General features: G+C 48.1%; 1 protein-coding gene across 1 annotated transcript; it reads right to left on the minus strand.

Moving 5' to 3' along the window:
* Positions 1-1,692: 1,692 nt before the first annotated feature.
* On the minus strand, positions 1,693-18,874 carry SMAP2 (small ArfGAP2). The gene is made up of 10 exons (XM_082071224.1): positions 18,687-18,874; positions 7,001-7,134; positions 6,352-6,437; positions 5,606-5,684; positions 5,164-5,250; positions 4,646-4,727; positions 4,067-4,167; positions 3,784-3,949; positions 3,201-3,523; positions 1,693-2,826 (listed from the first exon to the last, which is right to left on the minus strand). The coding sequence occupies exons 1-10, from the start codon at positions 18,787-18,789 to the stop codon at positions 2,701-2,703; spliced, it is 1,287 nt and encodes a 428-aa protein (XP_081927350.1). The 5' UTR covers positions 18,790-18,874; the 3' UTR covers positions 1,693-2,700.
* Positions 18,875-19,287: the final 413 nt, after the last annotated feature.

Raw genomic sequence — 19,287 nt, forward strand, 5'->3', positions numbered from 1 at the left:
CCTATGCCTTTTAAACTGCATCAGCCCCCTAGAAAGTACGAGGGCACAGAATGCCGACACCACCGGCAAATAAAACTTATATCAAAGGGTCTGAGGTCTTTAAAGGCACAAGGCGATGAGAGATACACCCACAACTCATTTTGACCCACAGCATTTCTCCCGAAGGCTGAGACGAGCATCGTGACGGGTACATCACACAACCACGCGAGGACACGCAACCCTGCGCTCCTTCGCGTTTCCATCCTAAAGCCCCCAACGAGTTGCATTAAAAAAAGTTACCTAAATTGTCCCAAAAGATTGGGATAGTCAGGACTCATTAGCCACGAGTTAATTGCTTAGCGTTCAATCTTTAACGCAAGAGGTAGCAGATGTCTCGCACCACGCACACGCCAACCTTCTGTCTTTGTGTGCAGCCGGTACCTGAGGGAAAAGCAGAATTAGGTGCAGAATTGATACAGAACCAACACGCTGACCCATCGTGCTGTTGGGAACCAGGATGTAACCAGGTGAACCAATCTGGCTGCCTCCACTAGGCTTGTATTTTGTGATAAACTTTGCTTTGATGACAGATTCCTAAGTTGAACAACTCCACCTTAAAATCGATGCCACAGAGGGGTGAACTAGGGGGGCCTCGAAGCCCCAGTTCTATGTTCAAGACAAGGGGATGGGCTTGTGATGGATACTTGAGAATGGTAATAGATTTAAAAACAAAAAGCAAATGGCAATTTTCTACCCGTGTTATGTAATGTTTTATATGTGCGTGGTCTTTCTTAATGTAAAACTCTTGTATTTTTGTGGTTTATATGCAGCGGGACTGATGGCTGTGAGGGTGCACGCTATTTTGTAAAATATTCTTAGCCAGTTTTCCCGAGGAGGGAAAAAAAACCTGAAGTATTCACATTTTCATTGGCTTGTACCTGCATGTACAGTATTGGGGCAGCAAGTGAAGATGATTAAAGCCAGCTTGAAAACTTTCTGTGCTTGAGTTGAGCTTCTCAGAGCATCCAGCCCAAAACCACACGTGTAGCTTAAAAAAGCCAACCCTCCCCCTCAAAAATAAACCAAACATATGCTGGGGAGAAGGGGAAAAGGAAGAAATGCTCTTTCTTTTTGAAAAGAGCAGGTTTTGAATTGAGGAAAGCAATACCATCATTAATATGCAAGCAGAGTCCCATCAACCCAAGGCTCCCATGGTGAGCTGAGCTCTGCCCACAGCTGCACGCAGCTTCCCAGCTGCTCTTTAGGCCAGTCCTAACTCCCCCCCAGCCTCTCATATTCTCACTTATCACTTTTTGTAAAAGCTTAAAACCCCCATTTCGACTAGGTCTTGGTCAGGTTGTATTGAATGTTGGTGTAAAGCTGCAATCCCAATAATTGGAGTTGTCCCTGCAGGCGCAGCTGCAGGAATGCGGCGCTTACCCGCCCCCCCCCGAACTGCGAGTTTCTCTTGTATATAAAAGTGTCAACTGACCCGATTCTGCCTCCGCTGAGCCTGGTTCTCTGCACGCCGAGAGCCCTTCGCGTTCAGGCAAACGCTGTTCTCCCCCGGCACTCGGGACATTTGCTACAAAACAGATGGAGTTAGTCCCATTTGGATGAAAAGCTCCAAAATGCCCACAACACCTGAAGTGAACAACTCGCACTCATGACAGTCGCGTTTCGCACAATCTGTTCGAAAACAAGGGAAGTCAGTTGAGGTTTCACCGCAGTATTTTATTGGGGAATTTACATATACACAGGATAAAGCAGACCGCAGAAGTCTGGCTTTTCGCTCGACGCTGATGAGTTTAAGCAGTTGTGTTCTACTGGAGATGAGAAAAAGAAATCTGACCCACCCACTTCTTATGCCTAGATTAAAATGTCAATAGCTGGCTGGGAAGGGGTACCAGGATTACACAGGAACAAAAAATATGAAAAAAGTATAAATTAGGATGTCATAGTCATTTTAAAAGTGTAAGAAAACTTGCAGCGGGCTCTCAGCCCTTGATAAGTTAACTCTCAGTTAGCTTGTTAAAAGTTAAATACATCAATACCACATATTAGACGGAAAAAGCCACTCTGAAGTGCAAGTTTCACATTCTAACGGCTTGCCCCCACACTGCGCGAGAATCCTGCTTGCTCACGGGGGGATGAGAGGGGTCTTCCGAATGACTTTGGTTCCAATGAGGGTTGGCGAGCGAAGCACAGCGAGGCCTCGGCTCCGAGAACTCCGCTCACGGGAAGAGGTAGCAAGGCTTGCTTGCCCCTGGGCTTGGGTTAAAATCCAGTTTCCTCAGCACCAAACAAGGTTTCCACCCCTCTGCTAACCAAAACCCCTCCTAATACTAGAGCTGAAGTGATTTTTCTTAAAAGGCCTGACATTACAGGCAGTATTAAGTACAGATTTCCCAAGTTCCTCAGTCACATCTCTGCTAAAATACCCAGCAGGACATTAAGTGCTACCCAGAAGCATTAAGTGGAGGTTTGTGCAAGGAGGTTTGTCCACCCCAGAAGTGTGCATTGACTGTGCTAAATACAGGGGAGCTCATGTTCTGGTCACCGAGGTTTCACCGTGTCTGACAGTGAAAAGGCAGAGATGGGTCTCAGTTACGGAAAGAGGCTCAGGCTGGGCAGGCCAGCCAGAAAGAAAAAACCCTGAATGTCTCATGGAGCAGTTTTGAAGAACAGAACAGAAGGCAAAAATGGTCACAACGCATGGGATCATTTCCACATCTGGGTGCTGAGGGACTGATTGCTGCCCTGGGCACCTCCTCCACCCATTGACTGTCCATAGCTCATCATGCCATTAGCTCCATAGAAGTTCATCCCAGCCATCTGCTGGGTCATCTGCAAAGGGGAGAGGACAAAAGTCAAGGCTACGGCAAGGAGATCACCAGCCCTCAGCCCGCAAAGCTCTTGCTCTTCAACATATTACCGGCTTAAATAAGTTATTTTAAAGAGTTACAGTGAACAGAAGTCACTAGCTTCTCAGGTGTGTGCCCATCTAGTTTTCATTTTAGCTGACATCACACTGATTTTTGTTCTCCACTGAGTACTGAGACCTCCGAACAAGTTACTCCTCTGACATCCCTCAGTTTGCCTGCAGGATCAGCAGACCTCACCCAACCCCAGCCTATAAAAGCACCAGCCTGGGTTTAACTGCATGGTCCTCCCCTGCCCTCCATTCACCCGGGGGGGGGCAGCAGAAGATCACGCCTCACCTGAGCGATGTTCCACTGAAGCTGCTGTGCAGGCTGCACACCATAGACGGGCTGGGGAACCGCTGCCATGCCAGCGACGTAGCCAGCCTGCTGCGCAGCCATCATCCCGTTGGGGACACCGATGACAGCTGCCTGCACGTTCCCCACGTACCCAGCTGGTATGGCCATGGGAGCCACCATCCCTGCAGCGCCGGGCTGGGCCATCATCCCCACCGATGGGGCCATCATGCCTCCCATCATGCTGCTGGAGGGGGCTACTCCTGGAAAACCAGTATATGCTGCTGCAGGATACGCCATCTGAGCTGGGGCCATGAACATTGCACCTAGAAAGAGGCAGAGAAGCAATGAAGGGAAGAACTGCTGTATCCACCATCATAAGGATGAAATGCTGACCTTTGAATCAGAGACTATCACAACACTCACTTGGCCATGACATTCAGACTAAGCTGCTCGTTTTGTTACTCATCAGTTCAAGAATGACCACCTACACTCCCACATCTTTGCTTGTCAGCCATCAGAACACATCCCACCCACTCTGAATTAGCGTAGTGCCATTCAACAGCTTGATTCCGAGCTCCGTTACCTTGCGCAGGCAGCTGAGGTGTCTGAGAGCCGTACAAGGAGAGGATCGAGTCTTTTGAGAGCTGCTTCTTCCCCACTTCGTCTCCTTTGCCTCCCGGCTCAGGGAAGAGATTCAGGTTTTCGGGAACAGAACCAGCGCTTCCAGATGTTGGCATTGAGCCAGTGACCTGAGACAGAGACAGCACAAGTGCAACAGCTGCATTCGGCACTAGGGGAGGACACAGATCATCACCTCGTTCCAACATCTAACCAGCTTCTGTCAAGCTCTGATGTTCCCTGCTCACCTTCCTGGAGTCAGAGCTCGATCCCACTGATGCAAAAAGATCAAGGTCCTTCTCTAAGCTGCTCGGCCGGCCGTTCGTCACAGCAGTTGTCACAGGAGCATCTGCAAGAGACAAAGCTGCCGTGGATGTTCCCACAGGTGGCCTTGGGGCAGCCTCCTGCCCAATTCAGCAGTTTGCACATGGGCCACTCAACCCAGTGACCTGACCTCGCTCGTCCTTCTGGTGCCGAGAAGGAACTGGCCCAAGACCAAGGAAATGTGCTGCACCACCTCTGTCCAACTGACCTTGGAGCAGCCAGGGCCCACAGGGTGTCTGGAGACCACTACAGCTGCTCCCATAACACTATGGGCACAACCACTGCACCAGCTTAAAGCAAAAACATAAGGAAAACTGTCTGCTGCAGTGCTGAGCACTGTGCTCGAGTTGTGCTGGAGCAGTTTAAGCAAAACACCACTATTCTGAACAGCTGCTGTCCACCTGATGTGGAAAACAAGCACTAAAAGTTCACCAAATTCACAGGATCAGAGAGGGTGACTGGGGTCATTGCGACAAGCCCAGTAAGGCTGGAAAGGCTCTTACCCAGTCCTAGCAAGTCCATTACTGGTTCGGTAGATTTAGGAGAACTTTTTCTAGACTGCTGTGTTTCTTCTTTCTTTTGAGGCTAGGGAAAAAGAACAGCAGAAGCCTGGTTCAAATTTGGGTTTTACTCAGATACATTAGAGGCTTTAATCTCTTTTTTCCAGTGTACATAAGTCCTTCCAAAGCAAACCATTTCCGAGCAAGTTTTACATTGTTGTTTTATTGTCCCATCGTGTTGGAACCCGTTGTCATGCTCTAAACTAGGAAAGTAACTGCTCAAGCTGGAAAGCTAAGCAGGGAGTAGCAGGATTCCAACCTGCTCTGCACTGCATAGCAGGACACATCTGCTTAGTGTCTGCTTGAGCAGAGGAAAACAAGCTACTACCATCGGTGTGACTCAATGCACCCGCTGCCATGACTGCGGCCAGAAAAAATGCTTCCATATCGAGCTGGGTCACCTCTGTGCTGCTCAAGAGAAGGTTTTACAATTGATCCACGACCATGCCTTTTGGCCTTACCATTTTCACCTTCTCAAAGATGATAGGTTCCAGTTTTCTTTCTGATACTGGCTCATTACTCCTTTTCCATTTGTCATCCTTTTCTTTCTGTAAGGAGAAAAAAACCACACTGACATGAAGGTCAAAACTCATATCAAACCAAGAGAAAGTTCATACAGAGCTTTACATGATGTTGTCACTCATCTAATAAGCCTCAAAGATATGGCAAAGGACGAATATTGAAGCTCATCCTGCTTTGAGGAAGGAGTTGGACACGATGGCCTTCAAAGGTGCCCTCCAATTTAAATTCTTTCTACAGAATGACCAAATGCAATCAGCCTTGGAGAAGATATTAGTCACTAATACAGGAAACATTTACATTGTTTTCATGCTTACTCACAAGACAAACATACACTTATATCTTAATGTGTTCAAGCTTCTGTAGAAGTGATTAGAAACTAACCCTAAATGCATTGATGTCGATACTTCGGTCCATGTATTTCTTCTTCTCATATTTCTCCCTAATGAAGGTCTCCACAGCTCTGCAAGCAGCTTGTTAAAGACAAATGACTCGAGAATAGAAGACTTACGTAGTATTATTTGACATGTGGATACAAGGTACAGGCTGTAACTAAACTAATGACTGTCTAAAAAGCATTTCCAGCAGTAACTTTCTTAAAATAATTCAGTGTTGGATCCAACTACTTTAGCTAGTCAATTTTTGCCCTTGGATTACTCCAAGCATGACAGTGCTATAAAAGGTACATTAAGTCAGGGCTTAAATTCCTTGTGTGTTTTGTTCACAACGTATATTTACTTCAGCCATCACTGAAGAGCATACAGGTCACTGGCACAAATTACACAGCAGTCAGAGAAATGGATCCTGCACATACAAAAGCATCTCAGCCACCAGCTTAAGAGAAATAAAACCATGGTAGAGATGCTCCTGTGTTTCTTTATGTTCACATGAGCACACCCCTGCTGCACTGGGCATCTAAAAACCTGCCTGTACAGTTAAAAAAGGCTTGGAAGCAATCTTTTTAGCTCTCTGCTTCATTCTGTACACAAGCAGCCTGCAGGCAAAGGGACTCATTCTCAGAGCTGATGCCCAGGCACGTGGAGTTAAACCTCCTGTGGAGGGAGCGCAGATAAAAAGCAACGAGATGAGAAGACTCCGCATTTCCTCGGCAGCAAAGGAAGAAAGGATGCTGGTCTGTCTGAGGTCGCCTGAAGTTCTCTGGCAGGTAGGCTTCATAGAGACGATTTGCTTTTCCGTTTCCCATCTCTTGCATGCACTGCAATTCAAAAGAACTCTTGAACCGTTTGTTTCACAGACGTTAAAGCTCTTACACATACTAGCATGCCAGGCTACCAAGGAAGAGCTTACGAACGTTCACTAGAAGGCACATGTAGACTTTTGAAGTCTGTTCTGTACCTGAAAGCCGCTCCTCAGGCTTTTGGTGCAAGCCTACTAGCTGGGAATCCCTGACACAGTTGCTATGTTCCCCCAGCACAATTCATCAATACTAAGTACCACAGCGTGATATTTATTTGAAGATAAATATCTCATTAGCCACCTAATGTCACTCTGGAAGTTGAGGATTTGTCTTGGGGAACCTCAAGGAGCGGAGTTGGGCAGCAGCTCCAGCCTTTGACAGTTTGACAGGAACTTGCCGAGTGTTTGTCTTTACCCTCTCAAACTGGCTAAGCCTGGAATCGTGACATTTTCCCTCCCAGTCTAACCCAGCTTGATATCTTCTTCCTGCTTCACTTCCCACATCTTTGGCCTATTCAGACTTTATTCCCAAGCTTACCAAGCCCCTTCAACAGAACACTGTGCACGTTTCACTCGCGTTACCTGTATCTGTTCTTGTGTCCACTGGTCGAGGTTGACAGATTTTACCCTGGATATATGAACTCCCAGGTTCCTGTGGATCCCGGCACAGCGGATACAGATGAACACTCCGATATTCCAGGACGCCCATCGTGGCCCTGCAAAGAGACACAGGTGTTTCACACCAGAGTCGGCCTTGAGCAACCGAGAAACTGTACCAAGTGAACCGAGACTGCGGCATTTGCATTTTCATCTTGTTAGAAATTGGAATTAGACATCAGTGGGATGTTTAAAGGTTTGCCTCCTAATCATTATACTTACAGCTAGTACTTTATCGCCCCCCTCTTCCATTTTGAGAGCCCTATGTAAGACAAAAATTGAAAAGGAGGAGCGAAGAAAATAGGCATCCAAACCACCCAAGACCCTACAAAGCCCTGATTTTATCTTGCTTCAACCGATGAAACAGTCATGTCAATATATGCACGGTTTGCATGCAGCTTTCGGACAGGCGGGAGAGCTCCGAGGTGTACAAGGGACATCATGCCAGGGAAAAAGAACAAAAGGGAAAGATTAACAAGCTTGCTGCAGGAAGACCAGCTTCAGAAATCACCGTCCGCAGTGCAGGACAAGGCTTTCAAATGAAATACCTGGCTGGAGCTGCCAGCCAGCCCCACCGTGGGTTGGCTATCACTGGCCAAACAGCCACAGCAAAACCACATGAGGGACCCAAGAGCCTCCAATAAACTGTGCCAGCCCTTTTTATAGGCATTACAGGCATCACTGCAGCTGAGTTCTTGTGTCTTTTCTTGCCACAGTTAAAATAGCAAGCCTCAAAGCTAATGAGACTGAGGTGGGAGGGGGAAGAGGGGGAAAAGTGTAATTTCAAAGCCCTAAAAAAGCAGCACTTTGTTTGACTCCCCTGGATATGCTGGATGGTTGTTAACAGTTTAACTCCTATTTCCTGGCAAAGTCTGGAGTATCCTGCGGGATTTGGTGCTGCCAAGGCAATCAGCGGCTCATGGTCCCTTCCAGGGCAAAGGCATCCAGCCTCTGATTTCTCTCCAGTACCTATTCCAGCTAGGTTATGATTTTTAAAAAGCCTCCTGGCCTGTCTCGCCATTGCTTTCTGCTTCTTCACTAGAAGAGCAGCCCTTGAGAATGATACTAATTTAACAAAGCTGATAGAAGCCACTTCCCAGCTTGGGAAGAGCTCTTGGTGAAGACCTCAAAAGCAGCACACTCTTGCCTATTCCTCAGCTCCTTTATGATACCTACCAAAATTTAGAACTGAATGCACCAGAGCAGGGGTCCATACGTTTAGCAACACCCAGGAATGCCGGTTACAGAGCAAGGCGTGGGATTAAAAGCCTTGTTCAGTGTTACACCTGCAGCACACCAAGGTGAAGCCTTCTGGCCCTTGATGTGCGGAGTTCTCTCCCAGACACCCCCTGAAGGCTGTAATGTGTGACTGCCAGCAGGATTAACCGTGAGATTCAAGGTTAGATTTAAACTCGAGATATATTTAGCCTTTATAGGGCTAAAAGGATTAATAGTCAGCTAGATAGCAGAGCTGGAGCAATCAGCTCCCTGTTTTGTCACATGTGCCAGCTCAAGCCGCTGCAGCCTCCTCCCTGCGATGCCACACAGGAGAGTGACTCAGTGGCACCGGCTGTTGTACCCATCCTGCTTCAGCATCACTTTGTGATGCAGGATGCCAAACAGCCAGAGCTGAGCACAGGAATAACAGCTGATCCTTGCTGCAACTCCCAGAGCCCAGCTCTGGAAGACCCCAATGCTGAAGCAGCTTTGTTATGCCAGCAAATATTTAAAAACAAAAACACCCAGGCTTTCCAAAAATCCCCCAGCAGCTTGCACTTAGTCTGGTGATAAACACATTATACAACCAAGGGTATTTCTCTTCACTGATGCTTATGCCAGCCAGGGTTTGGGTGGACTTGCAGTGTCAATGAATGCCATCAGAAAGGCTTGGAATCTACAGACTAGAGGAAATGCCGCAAGTTTGGGGATGTGGTCGATTTTCCAGGAGCCAGGAGGACGGTGATCCCAGTAGTTCAGAAATCTGCTCATGGTGGTGACTTCAGAGATACACACATGGGATGCTTGGACGGTTCTGCAAAACACCACCTGAAGTCTGCAGGCATGAGAATCTGACCTCTAGATCTGAGCACCTGATGCTTTTGGATACAACTAGTCATTTCTTGAGCCTAGTTACATAGCCTTGGATTCTATAAACACCAGGATCAGAAAGTAAAAAAGGGAGGAACAAGATATGGTTACACCCCAAAGAGTGAAGAGCTGCTTTGAGATAAGCAGCTGCACAGGAGAACCACTCGCCTCAACAGCAGCAAAGGGTTGATGCAGCAAAGTGCAATACAACAGGGAAATGCCCCCAGCCATTAAGCCAAAACAACATTTTTTAATGATTTCATTCCTTAAAAAGCACTTAGTTTTGATGGGGTTTGCTGCAGATGTAAACAAACCTCCCACTTCCCTCTTGCGAGGCCACAAAAGGACCTCGCACCAGCAATCACATGAGGAAGCGCCCAAAGATCTGGCTGGGGAGGGCTTTGTAGAGTCGCTGCCCCCCAGTTTCACACGCCATTTTCATGGTGACTGACGGCAGAAAGCCCCAGGTGCTATTTACAGCTCTGAGTTCACTCATGTTGCAGCATTTAACTTCCTAAAAACTAAACAGAGCTTGATGTGCAGAAGCTCCGGTGACTGAGCGCTGACAGAAGGAGCAAAGCACCTCAGCAGAAGGGTAATTTTTACACTGGTAAGTGGCTTTAGGGAACACAGCGGCGTTTATCAGCACAGCCCAAGCTGCTGTGCAGCCCCATCTCCTCTTCGCACACCCCAACACTCACACGTGCAGAGAATCATGGAAACGTATACGCAAAAGGTTTTAGGACAAGGTTAACAGAAACATGTAGCTTGTTAAAACACTAGACAGAAAGGTGAAAGAAATTGGTCCTTTCATGAATACTCTCGCTAATGTTACAAAAATAGTTGCCTTGAGGCTGGCAGCCCCACAGCTACCGGGTGGCTTTGGAGCTTGAGGCCCAAATGAAAACTCCCTTCCCATGTGCAAAACTGGGAGTTTGCAATGAGAACCTGTGTCAGCCATGGAAGCCTGATGCTGCAGGCACTTTTGTTTCAGTATTATGGCTAATTTTAACTTCCATGGTAAACAAGGTACTTGGCACTAACCCAAGCTGGGCATAGCTTGTTCTGCTCTGATTAAACATCTCTTTTCCCTGTACATCACCTCATCTGTGCACAAATCCTTCCTGGAGAACGCCAGCCTTTTGTAGGTGAACAAGAGAGGAAAGAAAATGGCAATTTTGGGTAAAAATAGGATACTAATCAAAATGGATTTAAGAGCCCAGCTACACACTGAGTTCTGGCTCAACATTTAATCTTTCTCAGACCACCTTGGGATATATTCCTAACCTGGCGATGATCACAGAATGATCACGAGCTTACAAGCATCTCTTGCTCGGTGACTTTTCATTTTATAAAGCTGCTTTGAATACTTGAGCGTGTTCCTAAGCGAGGACGCACCACCATCCAGCAGAGACCAGAACACTATTTGTGAGGAACTCGGCTGCCCAGTCAGTGCTTCCATGAGACAGTTTCACAGCCTGTTTTATATCCCAGCCTGTCAAAATAAGCAACACATACCAAGCTGGTCATACCAGCTTAAGTTCGCATCTAAGCCAGAATCATTAATGCTCACAAAGACTGTCTGAATGATCTGTCCTTACCAAAAAGGCTCCTAATTCCCTTTAAAACCCCAGCACTGCTCCACTTTACATCATGTCTTAATGACCTGCTGAAAGTTCACACTCTTGAGTGTTTTTAATCAAGGGATCCCAAGCAGATTCACTCTTTGCCCTTTATTCAGGCATTACATTTTGGCTCAAGCTACTCATGCAAGTTTCTTCAGTAATAACCCTCCAGAAGGCATTTAAAAATAAAACAGAAGTTGGCTGCAATGCCACTGCTCTTTTGAGAAGGGGGGAGTCAGGAAAAGAAATAGATGCTTTCACAGGCAGGAAGGAGAGAGCATCGCTATTCAAAGCCTGATGAAATATTCTGAGTGCAAACAACCTCCAGCAAAAGCCCAGCTGTAAGAGGGAAACGTGCCCGCTCGGCCATTGATCCCGGTTAACACTGCTGCGTGTGTCGGGCTGCGGCAGCGCACAACCAGCCCCTCTCATGGTGATGTGGGAAATCCTCCTCCGGTGGGACGGTCCCTGCAGGTGACATTCACATCCTCTCCTACAAGCCTTCACCAGCGCCTGGAAACGTCTCATCGAGTCAAAAGTTGAAAAGCGCTGCTTTTTGCAGAGCCAAATGAGGAAACGGCCCAGCATCCAAGAGCTTCCTTTGACCTGGGGTTTCCTTGTTCTGGAAAGAGATTGCTTCATGACTTACTGAAATTCATTCCGCTTGTAGAACAGCCATGACAAAGGCTGTCTTACAAAACAGCTTCCTCTGCTCTTCACCGGAGACATCTGTTCTACAGTCAGGGCTTCAGATTAGTTTGGGGAAACAAGGTAAACCCTGCCAGTGAAAAGCAGCTAAACTGAACTTAAAGATCTCTAAATTATGCTATTTAGTTATTAACACAGCCTAGTTAGTCACTGGCCTAAGCATGCATCCTGATGCAGGGTTCGTGGACCTCTCAGATCTCTAGAGCACTGACACCTGCTGTACGCCCAGGTTTAGTACCAGACTCAGCTATTTGTGCAGTGTTTAGGAAGCCATTGGAACGCAGTGAAACAGGGATGCTAAAGCCAAAAAGCTCCATAGCAAGGGAGCTTGATAAGGGTATGTACCTAGTTCAGTTTAGTCATTCAAAAATCCAACTTCATGCCATCCTTTGAAAGACAAAAGGGCTGTTTTCAGGGGGGTTCTTTGTCCTTTTTTTTTTTCCTCCCTCAGTAGAAGATTGCTGCAGTCATTACAGGCTTTAACCACTCTTTGCAGGAAAAAGGAAGAGCCAGAGGCATGTACGGGGGTTGAGAATATTGCTTCCAAAAACAGCTTGGAGCTTTGTCTTCAAAATCTTCTTGGCTGCATTAGCAGCCACCAGGATACTCTCTCCTTCCCCAAACCATCGCGTTTGCTGCAGGTACCTCACTGGCCAAGTCAGCCCAGGCTGACCAGTTCCAGCTCCATTCCTGCAGGAACAGGCTTCGCATTTTCTGCAGTTTACCAGAAATGCATAAAACTTGAGGGCCCAGTGGCCTTGAAGGCAGCGACGCAGCAGCATCTGATCTAAGCTGGCAGAAGCATCCTTCAACACAGACCTTATCACCGTTACCATCGTGCTCTTTGAAGAAGTGCTGTGATGACGCAGAGGCAGATGGAGCAAGGTGGAGGAAATTAAAACAGAGGCTGCAAACAGCAGGGTGGGTCCTTCCTGCTGTTTGAGCGAGTGATGTTTATTACTTCAGTAAAGAAACTGCGAAAGGGACAATGTGGAGCAGATGCTCTAATAAGGACCCATGCAAGAGCAGTGGTTAACATCACCGGTACTGGTGGCAACACAGCCTAAAGATACAAAAATCAGGCAAGTTCTACAAGCCACGTTTTTCCTGCGGTCATGAGGTTGTCACCAAAACTACACACGGGTCAGGCCTCAAAGGCAGCAGATTTCAAGGAGGCCTGAATTCCCATGAAATGCAAAAGAAAACATTAGCTAGTAGGTTAACACCATTCTTGTGCCAAAATGCACATGTAGGCAGAGCAGCAGAATAGAAGCTCACTCTATCACTACTATTTTACACCATCAGAATTCAACTTCACCACTTACAAAATGTCTTTAATTCTTCACTGCGTGTTGAAAATATTGAGACCCTGGTTTCCAATCTCATTGGAGTTGTGGAGATATGTAGAAGTCACCAAGTCCTTAAAGTAACTCCCAACAGAGGAAGGAGCCTCAGCTCCTGGGCCACTTCTGCTTGATTGAGAATATCTTCAATATCTAGAGATAGACATGAATTGTTTGCCACTATCACAGTTACCAAAAAGGACCTGACATTGATAAGGAAAGGGCATAACCTGGCCAGTAAGGAATGGCATGTTTTGCCAAAAATAGAGGTAAGCAGTTTAACAAGGCACCGAAGGTGATGGCAGCACAGGTAAATCCAGCTTCCCGCCTGGAGGAAGCTTTGCTCTAAGACAGTTTCTCTTAGAAGCTCAAAGTTTCCCTGTCCTAGATTTCCTGGGACACACGAAACAATCACTATTCTGGATCGACCTGAAGGAGACCGAAGCTATTCTTGATTCTCTAGTTGGTTTTGATAACCTACTTGCATTTTAAAAAATTAACTACCTCTAAATTGCAGAGGCATTTTCTGAAGAGGCTGACACACAAGTTCCTGAGCGTGTTTGATCCCTTATGTAACTCCTCCAGCAGTTACTATAGGAACTAACTTTTACCGAAGTTGCAGCTACGCTCTGAGAATCACATGCCATTTCTGGCCCCTTAATTTACACCCTCTGCTATCCAGTCGCTCACCGCACGGGCTCTCCATTCCACGGGCGCGTTGATACGGCCACACAGAACGGCGGCATTAAAGCTGACATGGTTTGCTGAGATGCCCTCTGCTCGGAGGATTATCTTTGTTATCTGTCTCCGGCAGACGTAGACACATCTGTGTACATGACTCAGAGCTCTGCGTATCTTTTCTTAAAGGGTATCTTCCTACAACTGTCCTAAGCACAAACCAACTCCAGAATAAGTCTCTGCTGGAAAAGCTGATGCTTTTTCCTCGCTTTGTGGCTGGAATGGGAAGTTATCACTTCGGGCAGGTGGACGCAGGGTCAGAGCTGCGCTCCCTCCCGAAGTCCCACCCCAGATGAAGATCACTGAGGGACAAAGCCAGTCTCACAGAGTTAATTCCTGAACATTTCCACTTGCTTGAAATGAACGGTGCATCATGCACAAGACTATTTCCTTCAGATCTGACTTCAGACAAACAAAACAGTTCAAAAGCAGAAGAGAAAATGCAGCGCTCATTAAGATAACTGCAGAATATCATGAGTGCAGCTAGGAATTAAAATGAGTATACAGGCAAAGATGCATCCCCTCTGGAAAGCTTCCATTACATAACACTGAACTTCCTCCTAATACAAGATTTAAGGCAAACTGAGAAGCTTTAGTCCTACGGCTTTGGTTTTTGAAGCCCACTGCAGGCAAGCATCACTACCCACTGCTCGGTTTTCCCATAATGATCATTTCTTCATCACATGCAGTTGTTCTAGGCAGCTATTTAAGTTACTCTCCACATTGCTTCTACTGAAAAGAAAATTCAGCTGCAGTACCATAGTCTGCTGATGGAGGAGTTGAGTCACAACAGATTTCTGTTGAATATTAGAAACATGTTTTATATTAATACCAGTTTGGCTGGACTAAACCATCTGTAATAAGTTAACTCCCCCGTTTCACTGGAAATCATCCTTCCTCAACTGCACCCAAGCTTTTAATCCTGCTCCTCCTGCCTCCCATCCAATATTTAACCGTCTCTTCACAGGTATTTTCAAAGTTCTATCCTCTTTCAAAAAAGGCTGCTTGAAAAATTAGATCTGGGTTTGTGTTTGGCAGCAAATTGTCTCCCATCTAACCACTGAAGTTACAAGAAGGGGCTGATTTCGGCACGGAACCCACAGCTCTCACAAGACACAAGGAAAGGGAAGAGTCAGACAAACCAGGAGGAGCACAGGGCAACCTGAACCGATGGGCAGACAGCGGCTCTCGCTGGTGCTCCCTGCGGAGGAACCTGCCGTTCCGACGTCAGGCTGGGTCCAAGGAGCCTGCTGGACGGACAGACCGGAAAACTGAAGGGGAAGGGTTTGGGAGGAGGAGAGAATCAAATAGAATTAGCTGTATGTTACACGAGTTCAGCACAGAGCTTTAGAGGCAGAAACGCAGAGGAGGATTCAATTCATGTAAGCATTACTCAACGTTTCCCAGTTACTGGAAGACATCCGGACACTTAGGTCAAGTCCGGCTCGCACGGGTTACACCACAGCCCTCCAGCTACATCGCAATTTCAGCCTCCAGACTCATTCTGATGTTCAGCAGCGGATATTGTGACAGATACTCAATACAGTCAGACTGCTCGACAGCCGCGCTGCCTTACACACACACAGCAGCAACACAACAGCCATTTGCCACCAGAAATGAGCTGCTGGAAGAGATCCCACCCTCCCTCATCAACAGCTTCTCTTTTAAGGCATTTTGTACAAGCAATTCATAAAGGAAAGGCCTTCAAAAAGAGGATTATGATAATTCATCATTCCACCTTTTTTGATCAGATCACCCAGATTACCTTCAGCTGCTTTGGTGCAGAGGTTTGCAACACAAAGAGGAAGCAGCAGGCGAGAGATCTCACTAAACTTCCTCCAAAACAACAGCTCTAACCACTGCAGCTGTCGGTGCTGCAGAAGCAAAGCCACCCCCAGCTTGCTTTTCCAGCTCCTTCATCCTTTTTTCTGCCCAGCAACTCCAACCCAGGCCATTAATCGCTGTCTAGGAAGCTATCAGGCTCACACTTCCACAGTTTCAGGCTCATCTGTGCAGCTCTTACAGAAAAGTTGTGCAGAGAAAGCACCTGAAGCCACCACTGTCTCCAACAGCTCGTTGGAAGAAATGCCTTGGGAAGAAGTTACTTGAATCCCAAACATATGAGGGAAGGAAAAGATGCAAATTGGACTAGGATTCACTTGTACACGCTGCCTAGTGGAAAGCAAGAAATAATGAGAACACAGAAAACGACCTTTTCTCCAAGTAATCACTTTGCTGATGGCAGAAGATATGGAAGATACCAAACTGGTTACCAACGCAGCAAACAAAAGTGTTTGCTACACTGGTCCCAGAGTGTGAGCCCAACCAGTAGCCAACATCAGAGAGCTGATGTTCCTGTAAATCAGACTTTTAGCCCAACGCTGAGAATTTCTGTAGAGCGTGAAATCACGTGGGTACATACGAGCACTGCAGCTCATATGAACAGGTACTGTAATCTCCTTCAGTTCTGTATATAGAAGGGGAAAAAGATACAGTAATGAAACCCAGCAAGTAGTTAGGTCATTGGGAACAGGCATAATGGAAGTGTGGGTGGCATCTGAACAGTCTCTGCCTGTGTGTCATGCGAGCTTTCAAACGCTCCGATGGAGCAGCAAACCACTACAAAATTCAGTAACTCCACCATAAAAACAGATGGTCAAAAGCCAGTTTTTATTGTAAAAGTGTCTTGATAGGTGTTGTATGAGCTGCCAGGTTCTTACTGCCTTAACTTCATTGAAATTCATGCAAGAATCCTTCTGATGTTGAACAGGAGCTGCCAAAGATGGGAGCTGGTATAAGAAACATTACCTGCCACCAACCAACCCCCCAGCACCATTTACGAAACGAGCAGATTTCAGCCCTGACCTTGGCAACCTCCCATTCACAAAACTGTACACAAATGCATTTTTTTGTGGGCCTCAACTAGTGCAGCTAGACTGGGAATCAGCTAAAAGCAGAGCAACAATCAGCTGCACAGAAAAGCTGCTGTTCTTCCAGGTGGCACTGGAAATGTGGAGGGAAGGGATCTGGAGGCAGCAAATACCACGTGGCCTCTCGTCAGTGCCAGCTTGCAGAGAGTTTGAGTTATTAAGAAGCCATATATCAAATAAAATGCACTCTTTAGTCTGCACAAGTACACCTGGGGCTCATTTCCATATGTAAAGCAGAATCTTGCTGTTACTTTCAGCAGTGGTAAGAACATTGGACCTGCAAACCAGCCCCAGCACCTCGCTGGGAGACACCACAGCAACCCACGGGAACCAAAACGCAGCCCAGTACGATGCTTTGACTGGTACCAGACAGATCCCTGGCTGGAGACCTCGCTGCACAGACACCTCCTAGGGCTGCGCACTCCACATGTTCCTCTCAGTAATGAGATTTCACATGTCCATGAATCTTATTAGCATAGTGGATAATAATTTGCCAGATCCCTCAGCAGAACAGGAGCCTGCTCTCCAGGACTAATGCCACCAGTCTTCCCAGACAAGCAGCTCCCAGCTTCAGTGGCAATGCTGAACTGCACACTTGGATTTTTAGACATAATTAACTGGAATACTGCACTGCCAGGCTGTACGACAGACAGGAGAAGCTACATAATCACATCAAAACAAGTAACCTGGTACTGTGATGACGACTGGTTCCCATACTGTGTACATTATGTTACTGTCTCATGACAAGATAAAACAGCTATTTTTGCCCTTGGCACCAGAGTAGGAGCCAAGAGATAAGGGATTTCCAAGCAAAAGGAACATTCCACTCTCTGCCAACACTACCACATCCAGCCTACATGGTCAACCAAACCAGCTGTGGACCATGTCACAAAACTTGCCATCTCTAATATAAGACAGGTTCTTATGATGAGGTCCCTAAGGTTTGGGTTTTTTTGTAGAGCAGGGCTGAAAGAAAACCTTAGTAACACCATTTTTTAATGCTGCTCAGCAGTGCTCTCTGCAGCTTTTAGAGGTCAGACCGAGGTGACAAAGTCTCCCACTTACAGACAGACATGGAAAAGCAGCCCCTGCTCCAGGTTCACTTATTCCAGCTATTGGGAAACAAGCCTCAAGTCCAAATCTCCAAATCATGAGAATGCTCATTAAAATAGGATTTTAGGGAGGCATGGGCACAACCCTTAACATTTGGCTACAGAAAAGCAGAACATTTCACAGTAGCAAGCTACAGAAAGGTATCTGTATCACCACGTAACAGGTAACACTTGTTGTATTCATTTGGTTTGTCTTCTGGAGCTCGAACATTTACATCTGACTTCCTCTCTACCCCACTCCTTTCTAAGGGTAAGGACCACAACACACCTGGACATCAGTGCTAATTGGAAAAGGAAGCACAGGACCAAAACCTGAAATTCCTTCAGTAGTGTGTGGCTCCAGGGCCAGGTTACAATTATCTGATCCTCTGATCTGTTGCTCACAGCTATGAGTTACAGGATGTTACTCCTCAGCTGGAATGCCCTCCAAAATTACACAACACCAGCTTTCCAGGTTCCTCTTTAACACAAGGCTTCTCCAGAAGAGCAGTCCCCATGTGTTAAGCGTTTTCATGCTGACATTTGAGGTTAAACCCTGGCACAGACAGTGAACCGGCGAGTTTCCATCAGCAGATCTGGGGCAGTTTTCTGTTCAACTCACCCACCGAATGAGCAGGAGCGGCACGAACAGGGTTCGAGGCACCGGCAGCAGCTCCTCTGCAAGCGCCTCACAGTGAACGAGCCCCCAACGAAGCCAAATCTGAGCCAGTTTTGCCTTTTTTTGCAAACACCAAACACCTGCTCAACCGAAGGGGAAACCACCCGCCGTGCTATGAAGCCCCAAACCGCCCGGGCCCCGCTGCAGCAGCCGGGGAGCATCGCGGCGCTGCCGGCCCTGGGAGCCCGGAGCCATCACCCCCAAGGCCCAGCCGGGCCTGTACCCCCACCCCGGGGAGAGGGGACACCGGACGGCCCCGGGAGCCCACAGCCCCGGCAGCAAGCGGCGGGGAGGCAGCGCCCGCCACAGGCCGGCTCCGAGGGGGTGACAACCCCGCCGGCCCGGGCCTACCAGGCCCCGCCGCCCCTCAGCCGCCGGGACCCGCGAGGGGGGGGGGACCCGCCGGTACCTTTGGCCTGGCAGTCGGCGCAGAACTTGTTCTCCTCCTCCGCCAGCAGGCCGGCCAGCACCGCCTGGTACCGGTCCACGTCGCGGACCGACTTGCCCGTCATGGCGCGGCCGGCGCTGCCCGCCCGCGGGTCACGGCGCCGCCGTCCCGGGCACCCGCCGCTTCCTGCTTCCGGCCGGCGGCGTGGGCGGGGTGAGGAGGAAGAGAAGCCAATGGGTGGCGGCGCGCGCGTTTTAACGCGTTCCCAAAGCCCCTCCCCTTCTCCGTTGATTGGCTGCGGTGCGGCAGCGCCCGCGGGAGCCAATCGGAGGAGGCGGGGCGGTGGCGGGGGAGGCATGAATGGGCAGGGTCACGTGACGGGCTGAGCCGGGGGCGTGGCGCTGCGGGAGGGGCGGGACGGGGGTACGAGAATGGGGGGTCGGCATGGGATGGGGCTCGGGGGTTGGCTGGGGGGGTTTGGGGGCTGGCTGGGGGTGCAGGGACACGCTGCGCCCGGTGCCAGGTCACTGCGGGCCCGGTCACAGAATCCCAGAGTGTCAGGGGTTGAAGGGCCCTGGAAAGCTCATCCAGCGCAATCCCCCCATGGAGCAGGAACACCCAG

Source organism: Streptopelia decaocto (assembly GCF_964273445.1).
Source record: "Streptopelia decaocto genome assembly, chromosome: 23".
Taxonomy (NCBI): Eukaryota; Metazoa; Chordata; class Aves; order Columbiformes; family Columbidae; genus Streptopelia; species Streptopelia decaocto.

Bases quoted from the DNA above. Each gene is read 5' to 3' on its own strand.
- SMAP2 (XM_082071224.1), bottom strand. From the start codon at position 18,789: ATGACGGGCAAGTCGGTCCGCGACGTGGACCGGTACCAGGCGGTGCTG. The intron at 5,251-5,605 runs GTTAGTTTCTAA...TTCTCCTTACAG, and splicing joins TCGACATCAATGCATTTAGG to AAAGAAAAGGATGACAAATG. The intron at 4,168-4,645 runs GTAAGAGCCTTT...TGTCTCTTGCAG, and splicing joins AATGGACTTGCTAGGACTGG to ATGCTCCTGTGACAACTGCT.